Raw genomic sequence first — 27,182 nt, 5'->3', positions numbered from 1 at the left:
CAATTGGTTAACAGATTGCTGTATTAATATGTTTACCAGATAACACGCAAAAAACTTATGAAGACTGCAAGAGAAAGCATCGAGAAGAAAGCAACATTGAGTGAAGTGTATGAAAGAATGCAAGAAACTTTTCAAAAGCTGGACACACCGCTATCGTCTGTTCACTCGCCAGCACTGGTAATGCTAGATCCATCCATCCATGTTCTTTTTGAATATTCATGCTGATTAAATGTAGTAAACGAGTTGTTTTGTTTTTCTAAAAATTAAGTTTCTACTCTTCACAATGGGGCTAAGTGTTCAAATTTGCACTTGGTTTCATGAGGGTAAGTGCTCAGATTTGCACTTGATTTCAACTTGGTCTCAACAACAACATTTGAGTGTGCATAAACACAAATATGACATTTGTGTACAGCTCAAATTTGTACTTGGTTTCAACCTGGTCTTAACAACGGTCTAGTGTATGTACTATGAACACAAACATGACGCCTGGACAGATTTCAATATGGATGGGACAGATTTCTGTAAAACCTAATTGAGATCTCCCATATCCCAGTGTAGAGCACCTAGCGTGTCTGGTTTCTGTTAACCTCTTGACAAACCTAGTTAATACAGGTAACGAAACAATTACAGTGTTACACACACTTTCTCTTAGCTTAATAAACTTATAATTATTTTGAACCTAAACTATGTAGCCACATTCTGTTACTCCAGGAGGTCTTTAACACTTCCTGAATATGTTCAACAAAGTTCTTTACCAGCTCATCTTTTACTTCACCCAGTTCTTAAACAAGTCTTGTATTTTTACAATGTAATTCATGCAAATTTCACTTGAATATTTTTTCAATATAATTGTTGCAAGTTTAACATGAACTTCAATTTGTTACTGGACAGAAAATATATCTATTTGTTGCAACTCAACTTTTTCTGTAGATGATAAAAACTCAACACAGATCCAATATATTGAATAGAAAAAGACATAAATTTCATGCAACTCAAATCCACTGTAGACTGATTTTTATTTTTTATTTTTATTATAATATAATACAGATTGAAAAAAGAAAGTGAAAAATTTATTTATTTCTCCTCCAACAATTAAACAACAATCTTTTTAATAGCCAAAAACTGTTCTGTAAACAGTGGACTTATAGCCTGTCCATTTCACCAACACAAATTTCCAAACAATTTACAATCTGCTGCAATTTCTGTAAGTAATTTCAAGACTGAGAAGTATAATACAGTAATAAAATATATCTTGTTGCTTGTTTTTGGATTTTTCTGCAATGCAAGGCTTGAATTCTGGAGTAACTCAGCTCAATAGCCACTTATTGCTTTGGAGATGATTCCCCTTCCAAGTTTTCTCCATTTATAACCAAATTCAAATTCATTCCAAAACCACTTGCTAGCATACAAGAGATAGACATCGGTGACGGTTTCATGAGATGGTGGCAAGAATATAAAGAACACAATGCGATATGCATTGGTCTGAACACCATTCACCAAGCATACTTGAAATGAAGTCAAAGTCTTGAAAGGACACCGTAATTGATGAGAGGAAAGAGCATAAAACAAAGATTTAAAGGAAATGCTGAACAAGTATTATTAATTCATTCAACCATCCAATAACTACTCTCCCAAGCAGGAGATGCGTCCACATAGAAGCATACAGCACGCATGACCTCTCAATTGGTAGGAAAATGGCCATACAGTCTGTAGATATTGAGCAATGGCCTTAAAATGCAGTGGATGGCTTCCTCAGGTTTATTGGGCTGTATATTGGCCCTCGATAAGCTACAGGCAGCCAAATTAAACTCTCAAACTTGATAGGCAGCTCATGGCAGCCATGCCAAAACACAGTGTTGTTTTTATTCACTTCCAATAGTTAAATTCACAAGAGGAACAACTTTAGAAACCTTGTACAACATCGCAATAGCCAAATAACAGTGTCCATAGATCTCCCATCTTAGAAATAAACCAACAGTGGAGGATAGCGTGATATTGGGATATGCATTTACTAATAAACTACTGTAAGTATGAAATAAACATCCAATACTACAGCTGTAAATAAAATCTCAGCTCAATAAGTAAACACGACAGCCATGAAATATATAGAGTAGCCATTTGAAACTCATTAGACCTGACATGCAATTTAACATAGCAAAATAAACAACACATACGGATAAATCATTGCACATGGAGACATTTTCACCCTGGAAATGCAAATAGGAAAACGGACATTCAATTGGCCTCGGCAAGGCTTTCTAATTATTTGGTATTGTGTAGGTTATAGGCTCTCTAGTTCATCTTCATACTCCACATGGAAATTTGGGTCCTTTGTGGAGAAGTAGCATATAGGAGGATGACTCAGCTAGGGGATGGTTTGAAGGTCAAATTTCCCCCAATCTGTTAGCTTCCCCAAGCTTGTTGCTTCTCTCTTATTACATTTGAAATCTATTGAGTAGCCATTGGAAACTCATTAGACCATATACGCAAGTTAGCAGTAACAAACTAAATTTATATAAAAATAAACACAAATAATGTAAAAGACAACAAATAAGATTAATGATTAATTAGTTAGCAATTAATGAAAAGTTATGTTCCTAAGGACATAACCGTTAGTGAAAGGGTACTTACATGGCTATATATACAGGGCCCTCATTCTCATTTGTATCATCTTACATCATTTCTTTATATAATATACAATTTACACTTACTATCCTACGATGGATGTATTTGTCTATGAAGTATTTTAATATTTCCGCTAGGTATACGACTAGTGGTCGTTACATTGGTATCAGAGCTACGTCTGATCCGGCCTTTGGCTATCAACCTATCGTCAACCTTGTTGTCGTCGTGCTTTAAGCGTTTCACTACACCAACCTTGGAGATTCTCTATTCCACTAGTTTTTTCATTGAGGGCTTTGGCCATTAACCAACAAAGAAAAGGAAGAAAAAAATAAGATAGTAAAAGAAAAAAAAGAAAATAAAAGTATATATAAAGATTAAAAAATAAAAAATAAAAAAAAATAAAAAATAAATAAATATAGTCCGATGTAAATTTTGAAGGAGAAAATTCATATATATAAAAAGGTTCTACATTATTGGTAAAAAGTGCATGATAAAGTTAAGAGGGAATCTTTCCAAATATATTTAAAACTATACGTAAGAGAAGGAAGACTAGATAATATTATCATGATTCTTCATTAAGTAGTTTACAAGCCTGTGGTTTTAGCAACCCATGGTAATTGCCCATGGTATTTTCAAGGTAAAAGAAAAACAAAATGAATACAAAACTCTTTATGTGAATGATAAGTTTTACTTTTTACGTAGAGAACATTGACTGAGTCAAAAGCACATAAGTCGACATATATTTTATATTATACCCCAAAGAGGTGAATAGCCACATTTCACTATGGTTGTAACTTTTCAAAAATAAAAGAAAAGATTATAAATAAAAGATATGTAAAGAAAAGTCTTATATTATAAAGGGGTATTTAAAGAAAATTCCAGGTCATAAAATTATTGAAAATAATATATAAGTACGAAGCGGGTATTATTATAGATGGTTACTTTTTTTTGTGTAAATTAGCAGTTGAAACCATTACAGCTCCAATACCACATAATCCTTGTTGGTGTTACTTGGGCTGGCCATTGCAGTGACTATATCTGGCTTCAAAATTCTTTGAGGAATGGGGCGCTTCACCGTGCTGGTGTCGGTTTCCTCCGCCGGGATGTCAACTGCAATATTTGTCCCCTGTTGGATGGAGAGCTTGAGGAGTCTGGTGAGAGCTCCCAGATTATGCGACAACATTTTGAGTTCCTGAGTCAAAGCACTAATGCTGAACTCCATGGTGTCTAACCTTGCTGCGTTTCCAGCTGAAACGAGCGAAGTGGCTTGGTGCGCATCCTTTATTGCTTCTGCCTGCATGCTGAGCGCTTTGGCCAGCATGGTTTTCATGCGCCACATTTCACTTTGAGTTCTTACGAATTGCGTGGCTCTGGTGTCCGTGGTGCCTGGGTCCGCGATCCAGTCTATTTCCTTCTCCATTGCTTGAATGTCCAGCTTTTCTTCTTCCTCGATGACCGCAGCTTCAAGCTCTGCAATTTTTCGTTTCTCTTTCCTAGAGACCGAGGTCTCATAAGCCTCACAGGCATTTTTCCAGGTCCCGATTAGCAGACTTATTGCGACTGCCCTCCTTTTCCATTGTGTTGTTGCAGGTGTTGGCGTGGGTTGAAGAGACTGCGGGCTTCCTGACAGAGTTTAGATTGCCAAGAATCGAGCGAGGAGAATGCGATGTCTTGGTTTCCTGGTGGATTACCTTAGTTATAGCTGGAGGTTGAATGTTCTGGATTGAGATCTCCCGCTCCGCCTTCTGAGATCCGTTGTTCTTGTCATAATAAATCTTGTTTGGATTTCCTAGCACCTTCTCATGATTTCGATCCAGAGCCATTACTCTGCCATGCTTGTGGTTGCTGGTTGAATGCCATGTGTCCTCATCTGCTTCTTGTTGACTGTGCTGATCATTCTTTTTGTAGATTGTACTCCCTGTCCGATATCCTTCGTCCTTTTGGGTGATCTTCCACCCTGCCCCAGGTACCCCATTGGATTGTCGCCAGTGGTACCTTCGATTGGCATTAAGTGTATGGTTAGTCCGCATAAGTTACTGATGAGCCGTATCCTGCAGCCCGTCCTCCGCTCTCGATCCTCCTGTAAGGTCTTACCTTGAGATGAGAGTGCACTGATTCCTAAGATCGTCTCCTGTGACATCTTGCCAACAAGTGTCAATGATCTCCATCGGATGATCGACCGCGTGGTTGGCAAGGTTGTCCGCTAAGACATTTTCCTTTCGCCTAATTGCTTGTAGAACAATGCTGCTGAGGGAGGAGAGATGTTTTGTAATGAGCGCTGTGACCATGGCTAATCTCCAATGCTTTGTGACTTTCTCCGGCCGCGTGCCATTTTGCATTCTCCTTGCCGCAGTGATGGCCAAGAGAGAATCTCCTTCCACTATTACAGAGCCTTTACCCAGACGGATGAGGACGCGCAACCCCTGTTCCAGGGCTGCGAATTCTGCTTCATTGTTGGTGGCCTCCCCAATTGCTCTGCAGAAAATGTGAAGGATTTCTCCTCTGTCATTACGGATGACGCCTCCAAGCCCTGCAGGGCTAGGGTTACCCCTGGAGGCCCTGTCAAAATTCAATTTGCAGAACCCTGAGATGGGGGGCAGCCAGGTCGAAGGAGAGGGAGCTTGCTGAGGGTGGTTTGCTTGAGTCCAGTGACCCAATAGACCATTCATGCCAAACAATAGCAGGATGCGTGAATCATTAGGGGTGAGCAAATTGGCCTGCTTAGCTTTGCAGTTGGTAAGGGCAGTCTCTTTTAAACTTTGCATTATTACTGTTTTGATGGTTTCAAGCTGCCTGGCTTCTTTTTGAAAAATTCGTCTGTTCCTCTCTTTCCAAGTGGTCCAGACTATAAAACCGGGGCAGAGCCTCCAAAGGGTGTTAACCGTATTACAACTGGAATACTTGGTGCGCCAATTCGCAATGGAGTCTTGAATAGAATCCCTGTGTCTGTCTGTTTGTTTGAATATTTCCTTCATCCAATCCCAAAGATTATTGGTCCAGTCATAGTCATTAAGGAGATGGTTCATTGTTTCCTCCTCCTTTTCACAGAGGGGGCATCTGGATGGCCCAATAAAGCCCCTTTTCACTAAATTCTCCCAGGTGAGGATTTTGCGATGCATGAGAAGCCATAGAAAAGACTTTATTTTTGGCCAGAGTGTGTTGTCCCAGACATTAGAGTACCAAGCTACTTTGTCTTCGAGGTCCCTGTGCTCGAGATACATTCTGGCCTCCTTGAGGTTGAAGGTTCCCCCATCGAGTTTACCCCACCTGAGTTGGTCCTCCTCCTGAGTGGACCGGATCATTCTCTTATCCAAAGTGGAGATTAGGGTGCTGAGGAGGTTTATCATGTCATCCTCCGGGGGGGGAGGCTCTAAGTTCCAATTCCTCCAGTGCTGGTTCTCGTTGTTGCCAGACCAATACTGATGGACTTTTATCTTGCCTGTTGCCTGAAACCATCTCTGTAGGGTGAGATAATTGGGGTTTTCTAGTTTAGGTAGCTGTTGCCATGCATCCTCCCAGAATAAAGCATTGTTGCCATTGCGAATTTCCCAAAAGCAGTGATCCTGAATGAGGTTTCTATTAGCTCTGGCCAAATTCCAAATAGGGGAACCTTCAGGGGCATCTGTCATTCTGATCAGATCCTCAGTCCTCCAATTCTCGGCATATTTGGCCTTCCACAGTTTTGCCCAAGGTGTATGGGGTTCCTTGATCCAACGCCACCAAAGCTTGGCTCCACAAGCTTTGTTGACAGTGTCTGGGTCTTGCAGCCCTAAACCCCCTAGGTTTTTGGGTTTGCATAACTTAGCCCAGGCTACAAGAGCCCATTTGTGTTTATCCGCTTTGCCCGACCAAAGGAAGGCCCTTTGAATATTCCTGATTTTCTGGAGCACCATTTTTGGAGCTGGGAGAATAGAAAGCATATAGTGAGGAATGGCTTGAAGAACCGCCTTAGTCATTACAAGTCTTCCTGCAAAGTTCAAGACTCTGTTGGTCCAATAATTGCCCCTGTCCTCTAGCCTGGAGAGCAAATGCTCCCAGTGGAGTTTCTGCCAAGGCTTGCCAGTGAGAGGAATGCCAAGATATTTAGATGGAAGGCTGCGTCTTTTGAACCCTAGGATATTAGTGAGGTGCCTCTGGACCGCCAAGTGCGTATGGAAGAAAAAAACAGAGGATTTATCCAGGTTAAGATCCATACCAGATGCTTGGCTGAACAGGTTCAAAATGGCTTTGAAACCTTGGGCTTCCTTGACTGAAGGGGTACCATGCAGCATGGTGTCATCCACGAATTGCTGATGAGTGGTTGCAGGATTATGATTCAGGGGTTGGAGACCTTTGATGACATTCCTATCCTTAGCCATTTTAATGATGCGACTCAGGCCTTCCATTAAGATAACAAAAAGGAAAGGGGAGATAGGATCACCCTGATGAATGCCTCTGGATGGGAAGAAGGGGTCCGAAGGGGTGCCATTGACCAAGATAGAGAAGCTGGGAGATTTGACCATGGCCATAATCCATCTGATCCAACGCTGGGCAAAACCAAAAGCTTCCAAAACAACTTCGAGATAATTCCAACTGACCTTATCATAAGCTTTTGAGAGGTCCAGTTGAATGATCATTCCAGCCTTTTTCTGAGATTGAAGGGTGTGGATCATTTCTTGTGCCAATAAGACATTGTCCATAATTTGTTGGCCTTCCACATAACCCGACTGCTCTTCTGAGATGATCAAGGGGAGAATAGGCTTTAACCTGTTGGCCATGACTTTGGAGATGATCTTGTACAGCACATTGCAGAGAGCTATTGGTTGAAATTTAGAAGGTGTGCAGGCAACCTCTTCCTTGGGGATGAGGGCAATAAAAGTGGAGTTTAGGGATTTGAGTATGGAGGAGGATCTTCTAGAGTCCTCGACCACCGCCCATATGTCCTGCTTCACAATGTCCCAGCACGCTTTGAAGAAGTCAATGGTGAAACCATCTGGTCCCGGAGCCTTGCCATTGGCCATGTCTTTGACTGCCTCTTCTACCTCCAGAAGGGTAACCGGGCGGTCTAAGGATCTGTTCTGCTCCTCTGTGATCAGCTTGGGAATAGAGGTTATGACTGCATTGATAGCCTCTTGTCTGTTGATGTCCGGTTCTATAGCAATAAGACTGAAGTGGTTCCTGAGGATGGAGGCAATCTCTTGATGAGACTGAAAGGAGGTCCCCTGTTCATCCTTAAGCTTGGTTATCTTATTAGTGCATCTATAATCCATGGCTGATCGATGGAAAAAATTGGTGTTTTTCTCCCCTTCTTTCAACCATTGTATGCGAGATTTTTGTCTCCATAATGTCTCATTCCACTTTTGCAGGAGGTCACGCTCCGTGTTAATGGAGTTTTGGGAGATGTCCCCCTTGATCCAGTTGTTGTGTATTAGAGCCATCTGATCCTCCAGGGCTTGTTTGTCCTCAAAAATGTTGCCAAAAACCTCTTGGTTCCATGTTCGTAGCTTTGCCTTTAGGTGCTTCAATCTGGCTTGGAGCCGAAACATTTTGGTACCTCTAACGTCCAAGTGCTCGTTCCACCATAGTTGGATGTTGGTGGTGAAAGCCGGATGACTGAGCCAGAATTTTTCAAAGCGAAAAGGTCTGTTTCTAGGTGTACCAAAGATAGTTGCATTCAAAGAGATGGGCCAATGATCCGATCCTCCAGATGGAATAATATCAGATTCCACTGTGACTCCCTCAAGGAGAATGGTATCCGAGATCAGAAACTGATCAAGCCTAGATGCGATAAGCCTGTCCCCTCCTCTCTTATTATTCCAAGTGAATATGCCATTTTTGGGTTGGATGTCCACCAGGTTAGCTGTTCTGATGAAAGAAATGAAGGCCTCAACATCTCTGTTTAGGGTACGAAGCCCTCCCTTCTTTTCCTCCAGAGAGGTAATCATGTTGAAATCGCCGCCATAGATGGCCTTAGCATTAGAGTGTCTTTGTTGTAGCTTGGATAGGTTGTCCAGTAGCTGAAGCTTATCCTCCAGCCTTTGGGGGCTGTAAACATTTGTGAATAAGTATGTGCCAGCTTCTCCCAGGATCTACATTTCAAGGGAAATGAAAGATGTGGAGGCCTCGGTGTTTAGGAGTAGGGAGTGGGGGTTACAGAAGATGGCTAAGCCCCCTTCCAGACCTTCTACCTCCGTGTGCTCCATTCTCTTTTCTAGGCTCCTGCCTATCCCTTCCAGCTTTAGCCTGGAGCATTTGGTTTCCTGTAGGAAAACAATGTCCAGATTTTCCTTTGTGACTTTCTTTTTCAATAATCTTTGTTTGGTTTGGCTGTTTAGCCCTCTTGCATTCCATGAGAGTATCTTCATCTTTAAATAGGTATTATGAGGAGAATGGGAAAGCCTCAAGGGCTTTCATCTTGCCCGAGTTGATGAGCATTTGGCCGAGCTCATGGAGCGCTTCATTGTTTGTTCTTCTACCCTGTTTCTTTCTGTGTTTTGCAGTAGAATGTGTTTGGTGTAGGTTTTGTGCCTTGATGCCCAGTCCCTTTGTCGTGCCCAGACCCCTTTTCTGCCCTCTCAGGGCTGCATCCTGCCTTGATAGGAAGAGGAAGTTGACTCTGTCAATCTCTTCCTCTGGAATGTGATCCACTCCTTTTTGTCTCCATTGCTCAACTATGGTATTAAGGTCCATTCCTTCTTTTTCTAGAGTGTCATTTAGGTCCTGATCCTCTGTGCCCACTTCACTTAATGTCATTTCCTCGTCCCCTTCTGCGTCTTTCCTCAATCCTGGATCTAGGAGAAAGTCATCAGTTGAGATTGGAGTCGGCATCTGGGCATTTTGATTGGTCGTTTCCGGGGTTTCCTGCTCAGATGCTGGTGTTTGGGTATCCTCATCTGCACCAGTTTCCTCTCCAAGCACCTCAAATGCGTTCATAGACCCTTTGTTGGTGTTTCCTGTCTTCGGTTGGTTCCTTCTGTTGGTTCGGTGTCTGCCCATGGGTCGGACGAAACCATCCTGATTTTTGCTTGGGAGATCCTTAGCCTTCTCTACGGGTCTGTGCAGGGGACATTCCCGGATCAGATGGCCATGTTCATGGCATTTTCTGCATCTGAAGGGTATTTGTTCTATGGCTTGGAAGAAGACTTCATCTCTATATTCCAACCATAGACCTTCATGAAGAGCACCTGAAACATCCATTTCAACACAGATTCTAGCGCAAGAGGTGTACCTTTTTTGGAGGGTAGCTTCGGAAGCTTGGATGAAGGTGCCCAGTTTGTTGCCGATTTGTTCCAACGCCGCCGGTCTCCAGTAGTCGATGGGGAGGGAAAACAGGCGAATCCACACAGGAACATGCTTGAATGTTTCCTGTTCTGGTGCAAAATTTGGTTTCCAGGGTCTCATGTAGAGGCCTGCAGAGGCATAGAAATAAGGGCCTCCATCAAAGATGCGGTCTCTGTCTTCAAGGTTTGCAAAGACAACCGTGAAAAAACCTTTGGCCCCCAGGTGGAGTTTCACATCTCCTTTCGGCTTCCAAGTTAGCTTGATCCATTGGCATAAGGCTTTTTCTGTGGGCCAAAAGCCCATAAACTTGCAGATCACTGCATGAATAGCCATATGATCCCTATAGGCTTGCAGTTCGGGGTCGGTAATGATAACCCTCAGGCTTTCTGTGGTTTTTGGCTTGCAACGCCCTTGGTCTCTATGTTGTTTGTCTTCAGTGGCTAGTCCTTCTGGATCGGAGCCGTTCAGGGGGGAGGTTTCAGCTGCCTCCGCTTCTTTGGTTTTCTTTCCTGCTCCTCGAGGTACCTGCTCTCGAGTGGGATCTGGTTTGTCTTTTCCTTCCAGAATTTTGATGCCTTTTGTTTGGTTTGGATGCTGGGTTTCCTTTGTATTGCCATCCAGCTTTGTCTTTTTGCTGAGCTCATTTTTTCCTATAGTTTGAACCCGTGATTTGCGCTCCTTCCAATGGGCTTTTACCTTTGTCCATCATTATCTGTTTGTAGGAAGGGGCCCCATTGGCCCCTGCTTGCTTCATTCGTTGGGCCAGGGCAAGCCCCCGCTGCCTTAGATCAGTGAAAAGGGCACTGCCCCCTGCCAGAGTGGGTAACAGTGCATAGATTGCGATCCAAAACCCTAGGTCAGAGAGTTGCAGAGCCACTAAGTCTATTATCGAACATTTACTAGATGGTTACTTAAAAGAAGCCAACTGAAACAATATTTAAATATTCTTTTTAAAGTACAAAAGGAAAAAAGCGTAAGTAGAAATATATAAAAAGAATATAAAGGACTTTTGAAATATTAAGGATAATAGGAAATTTGATTAAAAGAGTTTTGAAGAATTATAAAAGTAAATAAATTAAAAAGACACTTTTAAAGGAGGTTTAAAGTACAAAGTCCAACGGAACTTTAAATATATACTTAAGTCATCTCGACAAAACAAAATGGGATCAATCATTGAAAAAAAAATGATGGAGCTCAATTCTAAAATGACGAAGGATGAAAGGTTTTCCTATAATGGTCTTTCAGTTAGAGATCACAGAGTAATTACATTGGAAGGAAGTATACAAAGAAGAGAAGTTAATATCGCCATCAGCCCAAGCAATGATAAAATATATCAACATCAACTTGGAAAATCAAATATTAATTCCAGAGCTAAGCATTGGTGTAAAGAAAAATATTTTTGACCAAAAAGAGTATAAAATTAGTGATCTACAAGTGACAATAAGTCATTATGAGTACATATCCGAATTTCATGTTGTAAGGACGGATAAAAAGATTGACATCATACTCGGTCAACCCTGGTTTAAGGATTTGGGTACATTCATGTTAAACATAGAGAAACAAGTTTTGACGTTTCCTTATAAAGGGAAGATGGTCATGTTTCAAGACTTAACAAGTAAATTAAAATCAATAAAATTTTCATTAAAAGACCTTAAGGATATCTCAGACTTGATGTTCCAAGATAACGAAAAAACTATATCAAAGAAGCAAAAAGAGCTTGAAGAAGTCATTTGCAGCAAAGACAAAGAAATTTCACGCCTCAGAGATCACCAAGAAAAACTACTCGAACAAGTCAAGAAAGCTAAAGCATTAAAGAAGGAACTCAAGGAGCGTTTATTAGAACAAGAAGAAGAAAATTTACGTTTAAAGAGCCTTAACCAAACATTAGTAGAACAAATCAAGTGTTTAAAAGACGAGAAGCATGAAGGCAAAAATAAAGTTGACTCAGAAGTTGAGGAATGCTTACGTCTCAAAAATCATAATTAAAATCTGCTCAAATAGATTAAAAAACTTAAGCATGAAAATAAATCATTGATGAATAGGTTCAAAGAACTTGTTGCAAAGGAAACATCAAAATCTCTAGATGTAGTAGTCCAAACCAATGTTGCACGAAGCGGGGAAGTTTTTTGGAAGCGGGGATGCAGAAGCGTCATTTTCCAAAAATCTAGGAAGCGAAGCGTCTGCTATATATATATTTATATTTTTTTGCATTTATACTCAAAACAAACATCCCAAATACTAAATTAGTTGTAGAAGACATGAAAACATTCATATTTTTGCATAAATCAAGATAGATATAACATCCATTGTACATTAATGATTAATTATTCGAGCATCAACCATTTAGAATCTAGATTCTTCTCCTCTTGTCTACCCTTTGCCTCTACCTCGATTGTCTAGGGATATTAGTCAACATTGCCCAATTTTGATCAAACTACCTAATTCAAAACTTAAAAGATGGTAGAAAAAGCTTAACATGCTTGATTGATGATTTTGACTTGATTGAAAGGTAATTTTTTGCTAAGGGCGTGCCGCGTGACAAAGGAGTTCAACAATTAACACCACCAACACTAGGGTACATATAGGGCTTGGTGCTCTTGATTATGCTAATCGCATACCTTCATACTTGATATAATCTAATGAAATGCCACAATCCCATTGATTCTGAATTCCTGAAAACTGTTAATTTTGTTGAATTTTGAATAGGATATGAAATTCTATTTTCTCCATATGAAGTCCAATGAGGCTGGAACCACTCTCAAACATCCTGAGTCATTTCATGGTAATGTTAAAAATTTAAGTAAAAGGAGGAAAATGAAAAATAAAGGAGAATGTCACTTTTACTTTAAGAATTTAACATTACCATGAGGGAGCATCTGCTATATTATATTTTTTTTTTAAATATTTTTTTTGCCTTCATTCTTCACCCTAACCCAAGGTGGACCCACCCCCAACAAGCAAACTCACCTAAAATTAAGAAAAAAATTGAAAAAAAAAAACGATTTTCTATACAGCACGGCGTTTTTCCGGTATCGTACGGAAGCGTATGCTTCGCCCTCCGAAGCGCCGTACGAAGCGCGCTTCGGAGATTTGGAAGCACGCTTCGGAGGAAAGCTTCCGAAATTTCCAGGAAGCGTCCAAAACAGGTAGAAGCGCGCTTCCGGGGACGCTTCTTGGATGCATCCGCACGGGACTTGCTTCGGGCCTTGGAACTGGGGGGGGCGCTTCTTGCAACATTGGTCCAAACTGAATAAACAAACATCAATACCACAAATCTCGCAGTTCAGGTAAAATGGAAACCCTATTGAAGTAAAAACGTATTTAGAGTTTGTTGTTCAAACAGAGGACACCCCTAATAAGGATTCAGTAGTTAAGTCAACAACAACAATGCTTAATGGAAATCAGGAAACTGCCATAAAAACGTTTAAGGAAGTTCAAACAAGAAAAATTCCTTATCTTCGTCTAAATCACAAGAGTAGACGCCTTAATAAATCTACAAATCTATATATGTGGAACTTAAAGAAACTTAGGTTCCGAAGAATACTGAAATAAGCTCAATCCAGTGATATGATAACTATTCACCACACATCTCCAAGGGTCAGAAGGTTTCCCAGAAGATTAATCCAAGATGGATCTGTTTTCAGTATGGCAATTTTGTCTATCGCTTAGAACATCATATCGTCTTGTATCAACAAAAATGAAAGTTCAAAAATGAGGAAATATTTTGAACCACAAAAAAGTTTCAATCTGTCATCAGTAAGCTTTTTGAAGGGGAAGGCAACGTAACAAACTAAATTTATATAAAAATAAACACAAATAATGTAAAAGACAACAAATTAGATTAATGATTAATTAGTTAGCAATTAATGAAACGTTATGTCCCTAAGGACATAACTATTAGTGAAAGGGTACTTACATGGCTATATATACAGGACCCTCTTTCTCATTTGTATCATCTTACATCAATTCTTTATATAATATACAATTTACACTTACTATCCTACAATGGATGTATTTGTCTACGAAGTATTTTAATATTTCTGCTACGTATACGACTAGTGGTCATTACATTAGCATAGAAAAATAGACAAAACATATAGATAAATCATTGCATATGGAGACATTTTACCTTGAAAACCCAAATGGGAAAACTTGTTGATTTGGGGTAACATCGGATGTGCTCTAGTCATGAAAATTGGTGGAGAAGCTAAAGCACATGAGATCTCCAAGACCCAGAAATGGTTTGGGTAGAATCTAACTAGTTTGGGAAATATTACAATAATTAATATTTTTAATGGAGTCCCTAAGTCTAAACTTAGGGAAAATAAAATATTAATGTGAATTAATATAAAATTGAGTTAGAATGGTCCAAAAGTCATGGATCAAGCCAGATCTAATCTTAGCCGTTAATTAGGGACTTAATCTCGGCCGTTGAATTATCAATGGGAAAAGTATAAGAGGAGGCTTAAGGGTCACTTGGTTATAGGAGGAGTGATTAGAGTTGCCGCAGAGGGGCAGTGAATGTAGTAGCAAAGAGGCAGAGATAGTATCAGAGCATCAACGTAGAAGCCGAGAGAGGGTTGACGTAGAGCCAACGAGAGGCCATGCAGAGGCAGCCAGGAGCTGCGCAGAGCCTGAGGAGGGCCAACATGGGAGACGCAGAGGCTCTAGAGGCTGACACAGAGCCCGGAGAGGCTGACGTTGTGCCAGAGAGGCTGATGCTGGGCCAGAGAGGCTGATGCAGACCCTAGAGGCTGACGCTAGGAGATTTCGTGGGGCAGATTAGGGCTGATATCTGTCTCTTACTAAGAGGTACTACTGCCGAGGGCATTCCCTGTTGGGTGAGCCATTTCTGACACCCAGATTGTATTTTGAAATTGCTTAATAAAACCCTCAGATAGCTGCACTGGTTTTCTCGCATTGGGTTTTTCCGAGGACATTAGTCCAAAAATAACTGTCACTTGTGTGCTTGTTTTTCCTTCAGTTGATGATTTGTATGTGTTGAGACTGTACTTGTATTTATTTTTAGTATTTACATGGTAAATAACTTGTTAATTAATAGAACAAGTAGGAAGAAATAAATTAGAAAGTACAGGAAGGATTTCTAACAATTAGACTTAGAAATTCCAACATGGTATTGGAGCATGGTTGCAGATCACAGGATAACTGAGGGCATCAGCTGAACAGAGCAGCAGCACCAGAAACAACTGTTCCGAGTGACAGAAGTTGTTCCTAGCGAAAAAGCAGCAAGGAAGGGGTGACGTAGTGCCTGCGTCATCAGTTCGAGCCGGGAAGAGGATCAGCGCAGTGGCAGAGAGGAGCAGACTTGACCTATGCAGTGCCCGGTCATCTTTAGCAGTCAGGAAGGATTGACGCCCGGGGCCAGGAGGTGTGGATTTTGCTGGTGCCAGGATTGCGTAGAGCTTAGAAGCTCTAACCTTCAGTTTGCTGGGGCATAGGAGGCTATGGGTAAGTTGCGGAATGAAGTTGGTGGGGTACTGTGGTCAGAACAATACCTGATAGGGAAAGACCAAGGAGGAGGGAGTTGTTGCCAAGGATTTTTAGCCAAGAAATCTGCGAAGGATTTCTAGCCAAGAAATCTAGATCAGTGGTGCAGCTGCACTAATGATCAGAGTGGGGGCATCTCGACATTGGCAGAGGGTTTTCCAAGAGGGAAATCGAGGCTCAGAGGGAGTCACACCGAGAACCTCCAGGAGGGAAGTAGAGAGACTTAGAAGAGTCGAAAGAGGAGCAGTGAAATGGTAGTGAACGGGGTAAGAGATCAGGACAGACTGGACGGAGCCTCAAACTTCGTAGTTTGGAAGGCCATGATCTTGTCCATTCTAGACAGGAATCGTCTCAAGCACTTCGCCTTGAACACGATAGCGATCCTAGTTGACCCAGATGAGAACGAAAAGTACCAAGAGGCAATGGCGAGGGCCAAGAGAATCATCCTTGATGGGGTCAAGGACCATGTAGTACCACATATTGTCGAAAAGGACATAGCAAATGCGATGTGGGAGGCCTTGACGAAATTGTATCGGCATACTTCCATGCAGAGGAAGATGTTATTGGAAAATCAGCTGCGATCATACCAGATGCAGAAGGAAGAACAAATAGATACCTTCCTCGGTCGATTGAAGGAGAACCGGGATCAACTGACTTCCATAGGGCCCACGCTAGATGAGGAGATGACGGTGAGGACCGCATTGAACGCAGTCTCAGAGGATTGGGAGGTATTTGTCTAGAGCATACTGGGCAGGTTGACCCTTCTAGAGGGGGAGGCATTGTGGGCGACTCTTCGTCAAGAAGAGATCAGAAGGCTAACCAAGGCAGGAAGCAACGACAAGGGGGTCAGAATCAAGAAGGAGGAAGAGGAGGATGTTGCCCTAGCATTTGAGGGAAAGCAGGAGAAACGGAAGAAGAAGGACCTCTCCAAGGTCAAATGCTTCCACTGTGGGGAACTGGGTCACTATGTGAGCCAGTGTCCGAGGAAGAAGAGCAAGGGAGAGGCTTCTGAGACCAAGGTTGCACCAGCAAGGGCGGAGAAAGAAGTGGAGACAGATGATGACTGTGCCATGAGTGCTCATACGCCACTTGAGAGGAAGTGGGGAGACATCGAGCTGTAGTCAGATGGACTATAGGCGATGAGGGGCAGGATTCTCGAGGTACCTAACCTCTTGGATTATACCTTGATACGGGAACCCCGAAGAGGAGTAGCAGCACTGGCGGATGTCGGTAGAGACGGATGCGGATGGAGCGATAGAGGGAGCTACAATGCAAGAGTCCCAGGATAGCTTGAGGCAGCAATGCGAGATGCACAGAGTTGTTGCAGTAGCGAAGAGGTTAGAGAGGGAGCACTTGTTAATGACAGAGGGAGCTTCAACATCGGGAGTGTTTCTAGCCCGACGGAGATGTCAGAGTTGGGAGATCAGTTACTTACTTCTCAGTAACTGAGTTGCAGTGCAGCAATTAACAGTGGCAGTGCTAGGGGCAGCATGATGCAACATGATGAGAGGGGTTGCAGTGCAAAAGCAACAGTGGCAGTGGCACGGCCATGGGCAACAACATGGATGCAGGGGGAGCTGCTGTACAGATGCAGCAGTGGCAGTGGCAGGGCCATGGGTAGTAGTACATGATGCAACAGTGCAGAGGATGTTGGGCAGCAGGCCTAGCATTAGCACAGGCATCGATGCTGGATGATCAGGGTGATGCAGAGGAGTATTAATAGAGCACAGTCCTCGCTAAGAGGGAGTGTTGATTTGGGGTAGAATTGGATGTGCTCTAGCCATGAAATTGGTGGAGAGCTAAAGCACATGAAATCTTCAAGACCTAGAAATGGTTTGGGCATAATCTAACCAGTTTGGGAGATATTAAAATAATTAATATTTTTAATGGAGTCCCTAAGTCTAAACTTAGGGAAAATAAAATTTTATTGTGAATTAATATAAAATTGAGTTAGAATGGTCCAAAAGTCATGGATCAAGCCAGATCTAATCTTAGCCGTTGATTAGGGACTTAATCTCGGCCGTTGAATTGTCAGTGAGAAAAGTATAAGAGGAGGCTTAAGGGTCACTTGGAGGACACACTGAGTTGATCAAGAATTTGATTTTCTAGGGCAAGGCTTGCTGAGGAAATCGAAGAAGTGATTAGAGTTGCAGCTGAGGGCAGTGAATGTAGTAGCAGAGAGGCAAAGATAGTACTGGAACATCAGCGCAGAAGCCTTGAGAGGGTTGACGCAGAGCCAGCTAGAGGCCACGCAGAAGCAGGCAGAGGCAGCCAGGAGCTGCGCAAAGCCTGAGGAGGGCCAGCGTGGGAGACGCAGAGGCTCTAGAGGTTGACGCAGAGCCCCAAGAGACTGACGCTGGGCTATAGAGGTTGATGTTGGGCCAGAGAGGCTCATGCTAGGTTGACGCTGGGCCAGAGAGGCTGACGTAAACCCTAGAGGCTGACGTTGGGAGATTTCGTGGGGCAGATTGGGGCTGATATCTATCTCCGATTGAGAGGTACTACTACCGAGGGCATTCCCTATTGGGGGAGCCATTTTTGGCACCCAGATTGTATTTTGAAACTGCTTAATAGTAAAACCCTCAGATAGCTGCACGGTTTTCTCACATTGGGTTTTTCCGAGGACATTAGTCCAAAAATAACGGTGTCACTTGTGTGCTTGTTTTTCCTTCAGTTGATGATCTGTATGTGTTGAGACTGTACTTGTATTTATTTTCAATATTTACATGGTAAATAACTTGTTAATTAACAAAACAAGTAGGAAGAAATAAATCAGAAAGTACAAGAAGGATTTCTAACAGTTAGACTTAGAAATTCTAGTAAAACTAACATTCAATTGCCTTTGTCAAAAAAAGGCTTTCTTGTTATTCAACATTGTGTAGGTTATAGGCTCTCTAGTTCATCTTCATACTCCACATGAAAATTTGGGTAGTATTTCTTTCACTCTTAGCCAAAGAACCCTTCTTCCTTTGTGGAGAATTAGCATATAGGAGGATGACTTAGCTAGGGGATACATTGAAGGTCAAATGTCCCCAACCTTTTAGCTTCCCAAGCTCGTTGCTTCTCTCTTGTCTTATCTCTTATTACATTTGAAATCTATAGAGTACCCATTGGAAAATCATTAGACCACAAATGCAAGCTAGCATAGCACAATAAAAAACAGATATAGATAAATCATTGCATATTGAGACATTTTACCTTGGATACCCAAATGGGAAACTAACATACAATTGGCTTCGGCAAGGCTTTCCTATTATTCAACATTGTGTAGCGTACAGGCATTCGAGTTCATCTTCATACTCCACATGGGAATTTGGGCAGCATTTCTTTCACTCTTAGCCAAAGAACCCCTCTTCCTTTACAAACAACAAGACAAAATTCTTTGTGTTGCCAATGATTCTTTTGGCCTAAGAAGCACTAATGAAAGAGATTGGTTTTGTCTTTATGTGCATTTATGGTATATGCCTTTCTATCCTTGATTAGCCTATATTGATTTGATCTCCTCCTAAAGATGACATCTCTCACATACAAGTATGGGCTTCTCAAAATGACTCCATATGCATGTAGTGGAATCACATATGCAACCACATTGTCTATGAAGTTCTGATTGATGGAAACTTGAATTTTCATTACTTGTTCACTCTCAATTCCACATCCCGTCTTACTTAGCCTAGGGGATATGTTTCTAGATGATTTTTATTTGTAAGCAAAGGACTTTTAGCCCACTTGCTTCTTTAACGTGGGTTGTTTATGGAATTAACTGGTCTCAATCTGGTGTAGAGTTCTTCACCTTCATAATTGATTTTGAGACCTCTGTTCTTGATGCAAGTTTGAGTGCAAAAATACTCCTCAAGATTAGAGATATGACCTGCTGTTTTGTGTAACTTGCACACATCAACCTACTAATAACACAATATTGATTAGGCCAATAAAAACCAAGAATATGCAAATGCTTTATCATCAAAGACTCTACCTTTAATGTAACTAGATTCAAATTGCGTAAGGAACAAAATGGAAGTAGGCAAGGAAATGCAGCATATATACAAAGAAATATATTTTAGAGCACAATAATATAGGAAGAACCCACTCTTTATTATAATAGTAAAATATTGTAGACCAAACACTAGCTTAGAATGGTGATAGATTATCTCTCACAGATAGAGATGTCAACTATGCTCATTCACCAAAAGTAATTAAGTTTCAATGCTTAAGACCAATACTTGATGTTTACATCATGAAGGGATGAGATCTCCCCCTTTACAAATGAGAGGCCATATATATGTATATAGACACAAACACATATTGATGAAGTAAGTGTTCGGTCTTCATGATGACACGATCTTTGTATTTGATGTAATAAAAGGAAATAAATTATTTTTGTAATCTTGCTACATGGGTTTCATGAGCAAGAAGTGTCTCTAGGTAAAAGACTTCTTCTTGATGTCTTTAGGATTTATTGTTATGTCAAAGAGTCATGTCATGAATGGAGAAGCTCCTTTGGAGCCTATGTAAAATGTATTGGTGTCAAACCAACCCTCCAAGACCAAGAAGAATCCTCCAAGAGCAAGCTCACCAAAATCTGCAAGCAAAACAACAAAGGAATGTAATGTCGGCTCCAAAATGAATTAAATAAATAAATATATGACATGTCGGCTTGAAGAAAGGGTCACGTCGGTTCATGGTTCATGTCGGCTCAAATAGATGATACCAACCATTATAAATACCCTATTGAGTTATCCACAAATGGCAGAGACAGAACTCGCATTATCCTTTGAAATGTCGATGAGTATAGGGTGCAGGAAGGCATGGCTTAGGTCTCCGATGGGTTGCAGGTCGAAGATCTTGTATGGGTGCAGGCTGGCACAACCTCAGACATAATATAGTTGCAAGCAAGGATTCAGATGAGACAGTGAGCCGCAGTGAAACCCTCTCTGCAGTCTTGACCTAAATGAAGGTTAATATTCTGGGTCTCGGATATCACCATATTACGGATAGGTATGGGAGCAAAGATCCGCACCACAGGAAGACGTGACACAGATCTCGAATGGGCACAAGATCTCGGTGACAAAATGCAGATCTATTGTTTCGTTTGAGTGCAGACAGATGTGTATCTCTAGGATATCTGATTCTTTGGATAGGTACAATAAGCTACCTCTGTCATACATATATTTTGCAAGGAAAAACATGATGACAATCTCGATTAAGATCACAGTCTCGGCATAATGAGGAGCAGCCGTAACTATCACAATCTCGGCTTAAATGAAAGGTAAGGATCTTAGTGCAAGAAAGGATGAAATCAGAGTCTCGGTGGACTTGTTCCATGGCAGTGAATGTATATATGTGATGGAAAGGACCTGGAATCCTGACTGTTTTTGTATAGCCTCAGGCTCACTGCCTCGGCTTAAGGAGAAACACAATGATCCTATAGTTGTCCTCACTGTCTCGACACTTTTGTTATAACGTACACTCTCTGCTGCTCACAGTCAACATGATGATGATTCCAGCTAGAGTACAACGATGATCCAAGTATGGTGTAGTAGCAATGAAGCCCTCGGTGCATTGATCAACGGAGAGAATCAAGGTCACAATGAAGATCTCAATAAAGACAAGAGATCTCTGTGATATGATGAAGATCTCAGTGATGCAACAGTAATGGCTTCGGCAGTGCAGCAATCATGATGATCTCAGCAGTGTTCAAGGAAGAGGATAAGATGTCTTGGTCTTGGAGAGGCTAACTGTGTCAAGGGTCATGGTCTTGGTATTCGTCAATAGAATGTCTATAAGAAGGGGTTTTCCTCTCCAAGAGGGAGAGGTTTTGGCCTTGGCAGTAAGCCAAATATTTGCGTTATTGTCTCTTTTGTTTTGATAGCAGTTTGATGAAGCTAGCATACACACACTAATAATGAACAGAAAATCAAGTTAAGATTAAGTGTACAAATACTTCACAAATTGTTATCATGTAAAGAAGAATCATTCTAATTTATGTGTGCCCTAGATTCTTCAACATGGTATCAAAGGGATAGGTTCAAAGGAAGGGCAAAAGAGAGACATGCAAGAATTAAGATTCAAGCATCAACGCAAGTTCAAAGATGGCAGACCTTAGATCAAGGAAACAGTTCAGAACCACAGGTCTGCAGCAATAAGGGCTTTTGAACGACAACAATTCTCAGGGTACATGACAGCAGATGCATCCACAGCTGCACCTACAACATCTCAGTGATAGTCACTATCTCAGATTAATACCCTTTTGATTCAAGAGCACATGGACAAGACTCAAATCAGATGCTGCACTATCCTATTACATCATAGAAAGCAACCTCTAGTCGATGCTGCAAGGACCAGATGTTCAAGACAATTATTCTTGAAGGACTTGAAGAAAAGCTTCAGCAAGGATCCTATCTGGAGGAAGCATCAATGCATCTACCTCAACAACAACCAACATGATCAAGGTGAAGATCTTGTCTTCACGTATCAAGTAAGTATCTTTTATTCTATAATCAAGTTTTGGTTTATTGACTTCATCAATGCAAGAAGATCTATGGGTTAGACAAAGTTCTTGCAACAGGATTGACATAATCCTCATGAAGGAGTGAAGTCAGTACCTCAAGGTCTCCTTTGAAGTCATGAGAACTCTTAAGGTTCTATGAAGTAAGAAAGGAGACACAAAAGGATATACTCTCTGAAATAAAGTACAGAGGGCGCCAAAGGATGAAGAAATATCTTCATAAAATCTCAATGAAGAGATTTGGTAAATTGACAATCATCATTGATATTGATAAGCAAGGTAACAGATGTCCATAAACAAAATGGTTACCTCGATCAACAGTCTGTGGTCTATGTCAGATAGAGAAAGGCAAGTTGATAGGATACAAATAAGTGCAGATAAGCAGAGGAAAGGTTGTCAAAGTAAGTACTATGAAAATATTACTTGACAGACAGAGAAAGCTAAGGAAAGGATCAAGGGAAAGAGGGAGTAATGGATCTTCACTATGGATGAGATGGTATCCCTCTCAAAAGGATCCTATTAGAAGTCCCTGCAGATATGAACATAGTAAGATGCATTGTGGCATCAAGAGCTCGTATGGAATCATGAAGAACATAGCTCTTGGGAATCTTGTTATACATTGAAGAAGAGGAAGAAGTCAAAGGAAACATTTGCCAGATGGGGATATACTAGACCCTGAAGGATCTCTGATAGAGATCTCAGCGGAGGATCTCCTAGTCTGGGAAGGCAGCAAATGTCTCGTCAGAAATTCCAACTCTTGGAACTCATGAGTTGGTGGTTCAATGACATGAAGAATGGAGCAGACCAAGGGATTGAAGATCTTTTCAATCAAGGAAGCTGCAGGAAAATACTTGAAGGAAAATGAGGTATGTATGATTGTATTTGTATTTGCATTTGATATTGTAATGTCATGATATGTGGTTGCAGATAAAATAGATCAAGCATGATCAAAAGGGAATAGATCTCCTCCTTTGAAAGGATGCGGAAAGACATAAGTTTAACTAGATGAAATCAACATAATATGTCCTCATATGAAGTATGAGGTAGTTGACTACAATTGAAGAACTCTGAGAGCTCCTGGGAATGAAAGACATGAGGATGAAAGAGATCGTGAAACATGCAACCATGACAAAGGTAGTCAACATCCAAAGGATCAGGAAGACTTGACTAGGAAACCTCCCGGAATGATGTGAAGACTTTGATGGAAGTCTGAAAAGATGAGGATCCTTGACAACAGATATCATTGGGAGATGTGTCAACATGAATGCAGGATGATTGATACCTACAAGAAGATGTCACTGGTAATATGTGATTTGTTTTTGGTGTCTGACCTCTTGGAAAAATCTGGGTATGTGTGCAGGATCAAGGAAAGAAGAGTTGTGAAGGATGTCACAACTATGTACCTTGTGATCCAGAGCAATCACTGTTGAAGAAGAGTGAAGACAGATGAGCTTATGAAGGAAGCCCCAGATATGAAGCCAAGGAGGATACTTTCTGGAAAAGAAGGAATGACATGATGGAGGAAAGTAATGGATGGCTGACCCTACATGTGAAGAAATTGATGACATCGAAGTCTTGAATCATCAATCAACTAGAAGACCCTATAAAGCACTAATGATAGAGTCCCTGGGTAAGAGGGAGCTCTGGGAAGTTCCTATGAGCAAAGGAACTCGAGCAAGTTTTTGAGTAAAGAGAAACTTGGAACTTGTCCTTGGTTAAGAGGGAGAGTTAGACACGACATTCTTGTCTTCAGTTTGGAAGAAAGAATGGAGGATTGTGTAATCATCTGGCATCCGACACTCTTTGAGGATGTTGTAGTGCATCCAAGACAAGAGCAGACAAGAGGACCGATATTCTTGGGGGCTGGGAACCCAAGATGAGAATGGTCCTAGTAGGGCATACTCGGAGAACACCCGGGTGGATATGACCCTAAGAGAAGCAATGATGATGTTTGTCTATCAATCATTGGTCTCGCCAACATTGTGTGCTCTGATCTAAGTGAGAGATAGAGCTGTTCGTCAAGGCCTTGCTAAATGGAAACAATGTTGGTTGAAATGATCTATAACATATGGATTTCAAATCCGATTCTTCTTATGAGAAATTCTTCAAATTGAGAATGACCAATTACCATTATGAATACCTCCCTAGTTAAGAGGGAGTGTTGAAGAAAGTGTAACTAGATTCGGTCTTCATGATGACATGATCTTTGTATTTGATGTAATAAAAGGAAATAAATCATTTTTGTAATCTTGTTACATGGGTTTCATGAGCAAGAAGTGTCTCTAGGTAAAAGACTTCTTCTTGATGTCTTTAGGATTTATTGCTATGTCAAAGAGTCATGTCATGAATGGAGAAGCTCCTTTGGAGCATATGTAAAATGTATTGGTGTCAAACTAGCCTTCCAAGACCAAGAAGAATCCTCCAAGAGCAAGCTCACCGAAATCTGCAAGAAAAACAACAAAGGAATGTAATGTCGGCTCCAAAATGAATTAAATAAATAAATATATGACATGTCGGCTTGAAGAAAGGGTCACGTCGGTTCATGGTTCATGTCAGCTCAAATAGATGATACAAACCACTATAAATACCCTATTGATTTATCTGCAAATGGCAGAGACATAATTCACATTATCCTTTGAAATGTCTATGGGTATAGGGTGCAGAAAGGCACGACTTAGGTCTCGGATTGGTTGCAGGTTGAAGATCTTGTATGGGTGCAGGCAGGGGCAACCTCAGACATAATATAGTTGCAGGCAAGGATTCGAATGAGACAGTGAGCCGCAGTTAAACCCTCTCTGCAGTCTCGGCCTAAATGAAGGCTAATGTTCTGGGTCTTGGATATCACCATATTACAGATAGGTATGGGAGCAAAGATCTGCAACACAGGAAGACGTGACACAGATCTCGAATGGGCACAAGATCTCGGTGACAAAATGCAGATCTATTGTTTCGTTTGAGTGCAGACAGACGTGTATCTCTAGGAGATCTGAATCTTCGGATAGGTACAATAAGGTACCTCTGTCATACATATATTTTGCAAGGAAAAACATGATGACAATCTCGATTAAGATCACAGTCTCGACATAATGAGGAGCAGCAATAACTATCATAGTCTCAGCTTAAATGAAAGGTAAGGATCTCAGTGCAAGAAAGGATGAAATCACAGTCTCGGTGGACCTGTTCCATGGCAGTGAATGTATATATGTGATGGAAAGGACCTCAGAATCCTGATTGTCTTCGTATAACCTCAGTCTCACTGTCTCGGCTTAAGGAGAAACGCAATGATCCTATCGTTGCCCTCACTGTCTCAACACTTTTGTTATAACGTACACTCTCTGTCACTCACAGTCAACATGATGATGATTCCAGCTAGAGTACAGTGATGATCCAAGTATGGTGTAGCAACAATGAAGCCCTCGATGCATTGATCAAGGGAGAGAATCAAGGTCACAATGAAGATCTCAATAAAGACAAGAGATCTCTGTGATATGATGAAGAGGCTATGATGAAGATCTCAGTGATGCAACAATAATGGCTTCAGCAGTGCAACAATCATGACGATCTCAACAGTGTTCAAGGAAGAGGATAAGATGTCTTGGTCTTGGAGAGTGTTAAATTTGGACAACTAGGTCCAAACTCCATGTTCTGATGCTTAGATTAAGAGGCTAATATTTTTGTTGGATTCCTCTTTCTGAGAGGTGTAAAATCCATATAAAAATAGTCTTAATCCGATGAGCAGAACTTATATTTTGAATTTATTATTCTTAATAAATTATATGTGCAAAGGTCAGCTAGTTTTGTAATGTAGGCTCACATGCCCAACAGATGTGTCACACACCCTCATTGATGGATATATATATACAGGAAAAGTTGGAGAGAATTTGATCACAACACAACTCACATCTTCCTCTCTCATCCTAAAAAGTACGAGCTACCTGGAGGACGAATTTCAGCCACACGTGGGAAGGACGAAGAGGATTTTTCTGCTGCTAGGGTTTCGCAGAAGTTTGACCAGCGTTGACTTTGGTCAACGCTTGGTCCAAACAAGCTGAAAACTTGTGGGAGGTTCGATTTTTAAAGGCCATACTACCTGGCACAAAAATCGAGGTCAAAGGGTTGACCGTTTTGCTGCTGCGTTGACTTTTAGCTTGCTGCCCCTGCGTTGACTTTTCAGGACAGCGTTGACTTTTGTAGAACTGACTTGGGTTGACTCATCTACTGGTTGGAGGGTTGTTGTGACACATGCTGGGCTGGCTGACCAAAGGAGACTTTGCTGGTTGAAGCATCCTGTTGACCGTCGAAACAAACACATACATTTTTCTTGTTTCTGATTTGTCTTCTGTAAGATCTGCTTATATGTTCTATCTGCATTTTGCTTATCTACTTGTATGATTGCTGTGAGAAAAGTGAAATTGCTCTTAGAGTAGAACATCTACAAAACTTTACATGGTATCAGAGCTGAGGTGAAGACAAACTCTATCTATAGCAATCATCATCGAAGGAAATGGATTCCTCTAAGCTTGAATTCAGGGAGAATGACAAGCTGACTGGAAGTGATGACTTCCATGCCTGGAAGATGTTATTAGATCTCAAATTAGAAGATCATGATCTCCTAGATCATGTGACAGGGAAGATTCAAGAACCTCCATCAAATGCCTCTGCTGCTGTTAAACTCAAGTATAAGAAGGGAGAAATCAGAGCAAAACTGCTCATCAGGGAATCCATAAATAAGAGTCTGGTTGCCTACATATCTGAACTAGGCACATCCAAGGAGATATATGACAAACTGATACTTATGTTCCGAGTAAACAATGTGAACCAAGTGCTATTCCTCAAGAACAAGTTGAAGAATATGAAGAAGGGCCGAGACGAGTTTATTCAAACTTTCTTTATGAAGTTGACCGAAACCAGGAACAATCTGCTAGCTATTGGGGAGACAATAGCTGATCGTGAGATGGTTCTCACCGCACTTGGAGGACTTCCATATGAATGGCAAGTATTCACAACTACCATTCTCAACAATAATACCATCCCTAACTTTGATGAGCTTCTGTCTAGATGTATGCAAGAAGAAACAAGGATGAAGGAATTTGATAATGAAAGAAATGCTGCCTATGTTGCTCATTCCCGAAAGAAGAACTCTGGTGGTTCCAAGGACAAAGGAAGGACTAAGACTCAAAAGAAGAAGGGTAAATGTTTCACCTGCCATAGGACTGGACACTATGCTAGAGAATGCCCCTTCCAGAAGAATTCTCCCGATAGTGACGACAACAACAACAACCGA

At 41.2% G+C, this 27,182-nt stretch overlaps 1 protein-coding gene across 3 annotated transcripts in view; it reads left to right on the top strand.

The window, feature by feature from the left end:
- The window catches only part of LOC149211071 (putative boron transporter 5), a 148,078-nt gene that overhangs the window by 104,798 nt on the left and 16,098 nt on the right, over positions 1-27,182 (top strand). For all 3 annotated transcript variants that reach the window (XM_089396889.1, XM_089396892.1, XM_089396890.1), the window contains one exon: positions 40-177. In XM_089396889.1, the coding sequence (XP_089253015.1) occupies positions 40-177 (138 nt within the window). The remainder of the gene's footprint in view (positions 1-39; positions 178-27,182) is intronic.

Source organism: Pinus tabuliformis, chromosome 1_2 (genome assembly GCF_031772625.1).
Source record: "Pinus tabuliformis cultivar Carrire ecotype Pingquan chromosome 1_2, CPIR1, whole genome shotgun sequence".
Classification (NCBI taxonomy): Eukaryota; Viridiplantae; Streptophyta; class Pinopsida; order Pinales; family Pinaceae; genus Pinus; species Pinus tabuliformis.
This window is presented reverse-complemented; position numbering and strand designations above follow the sequence as displayed.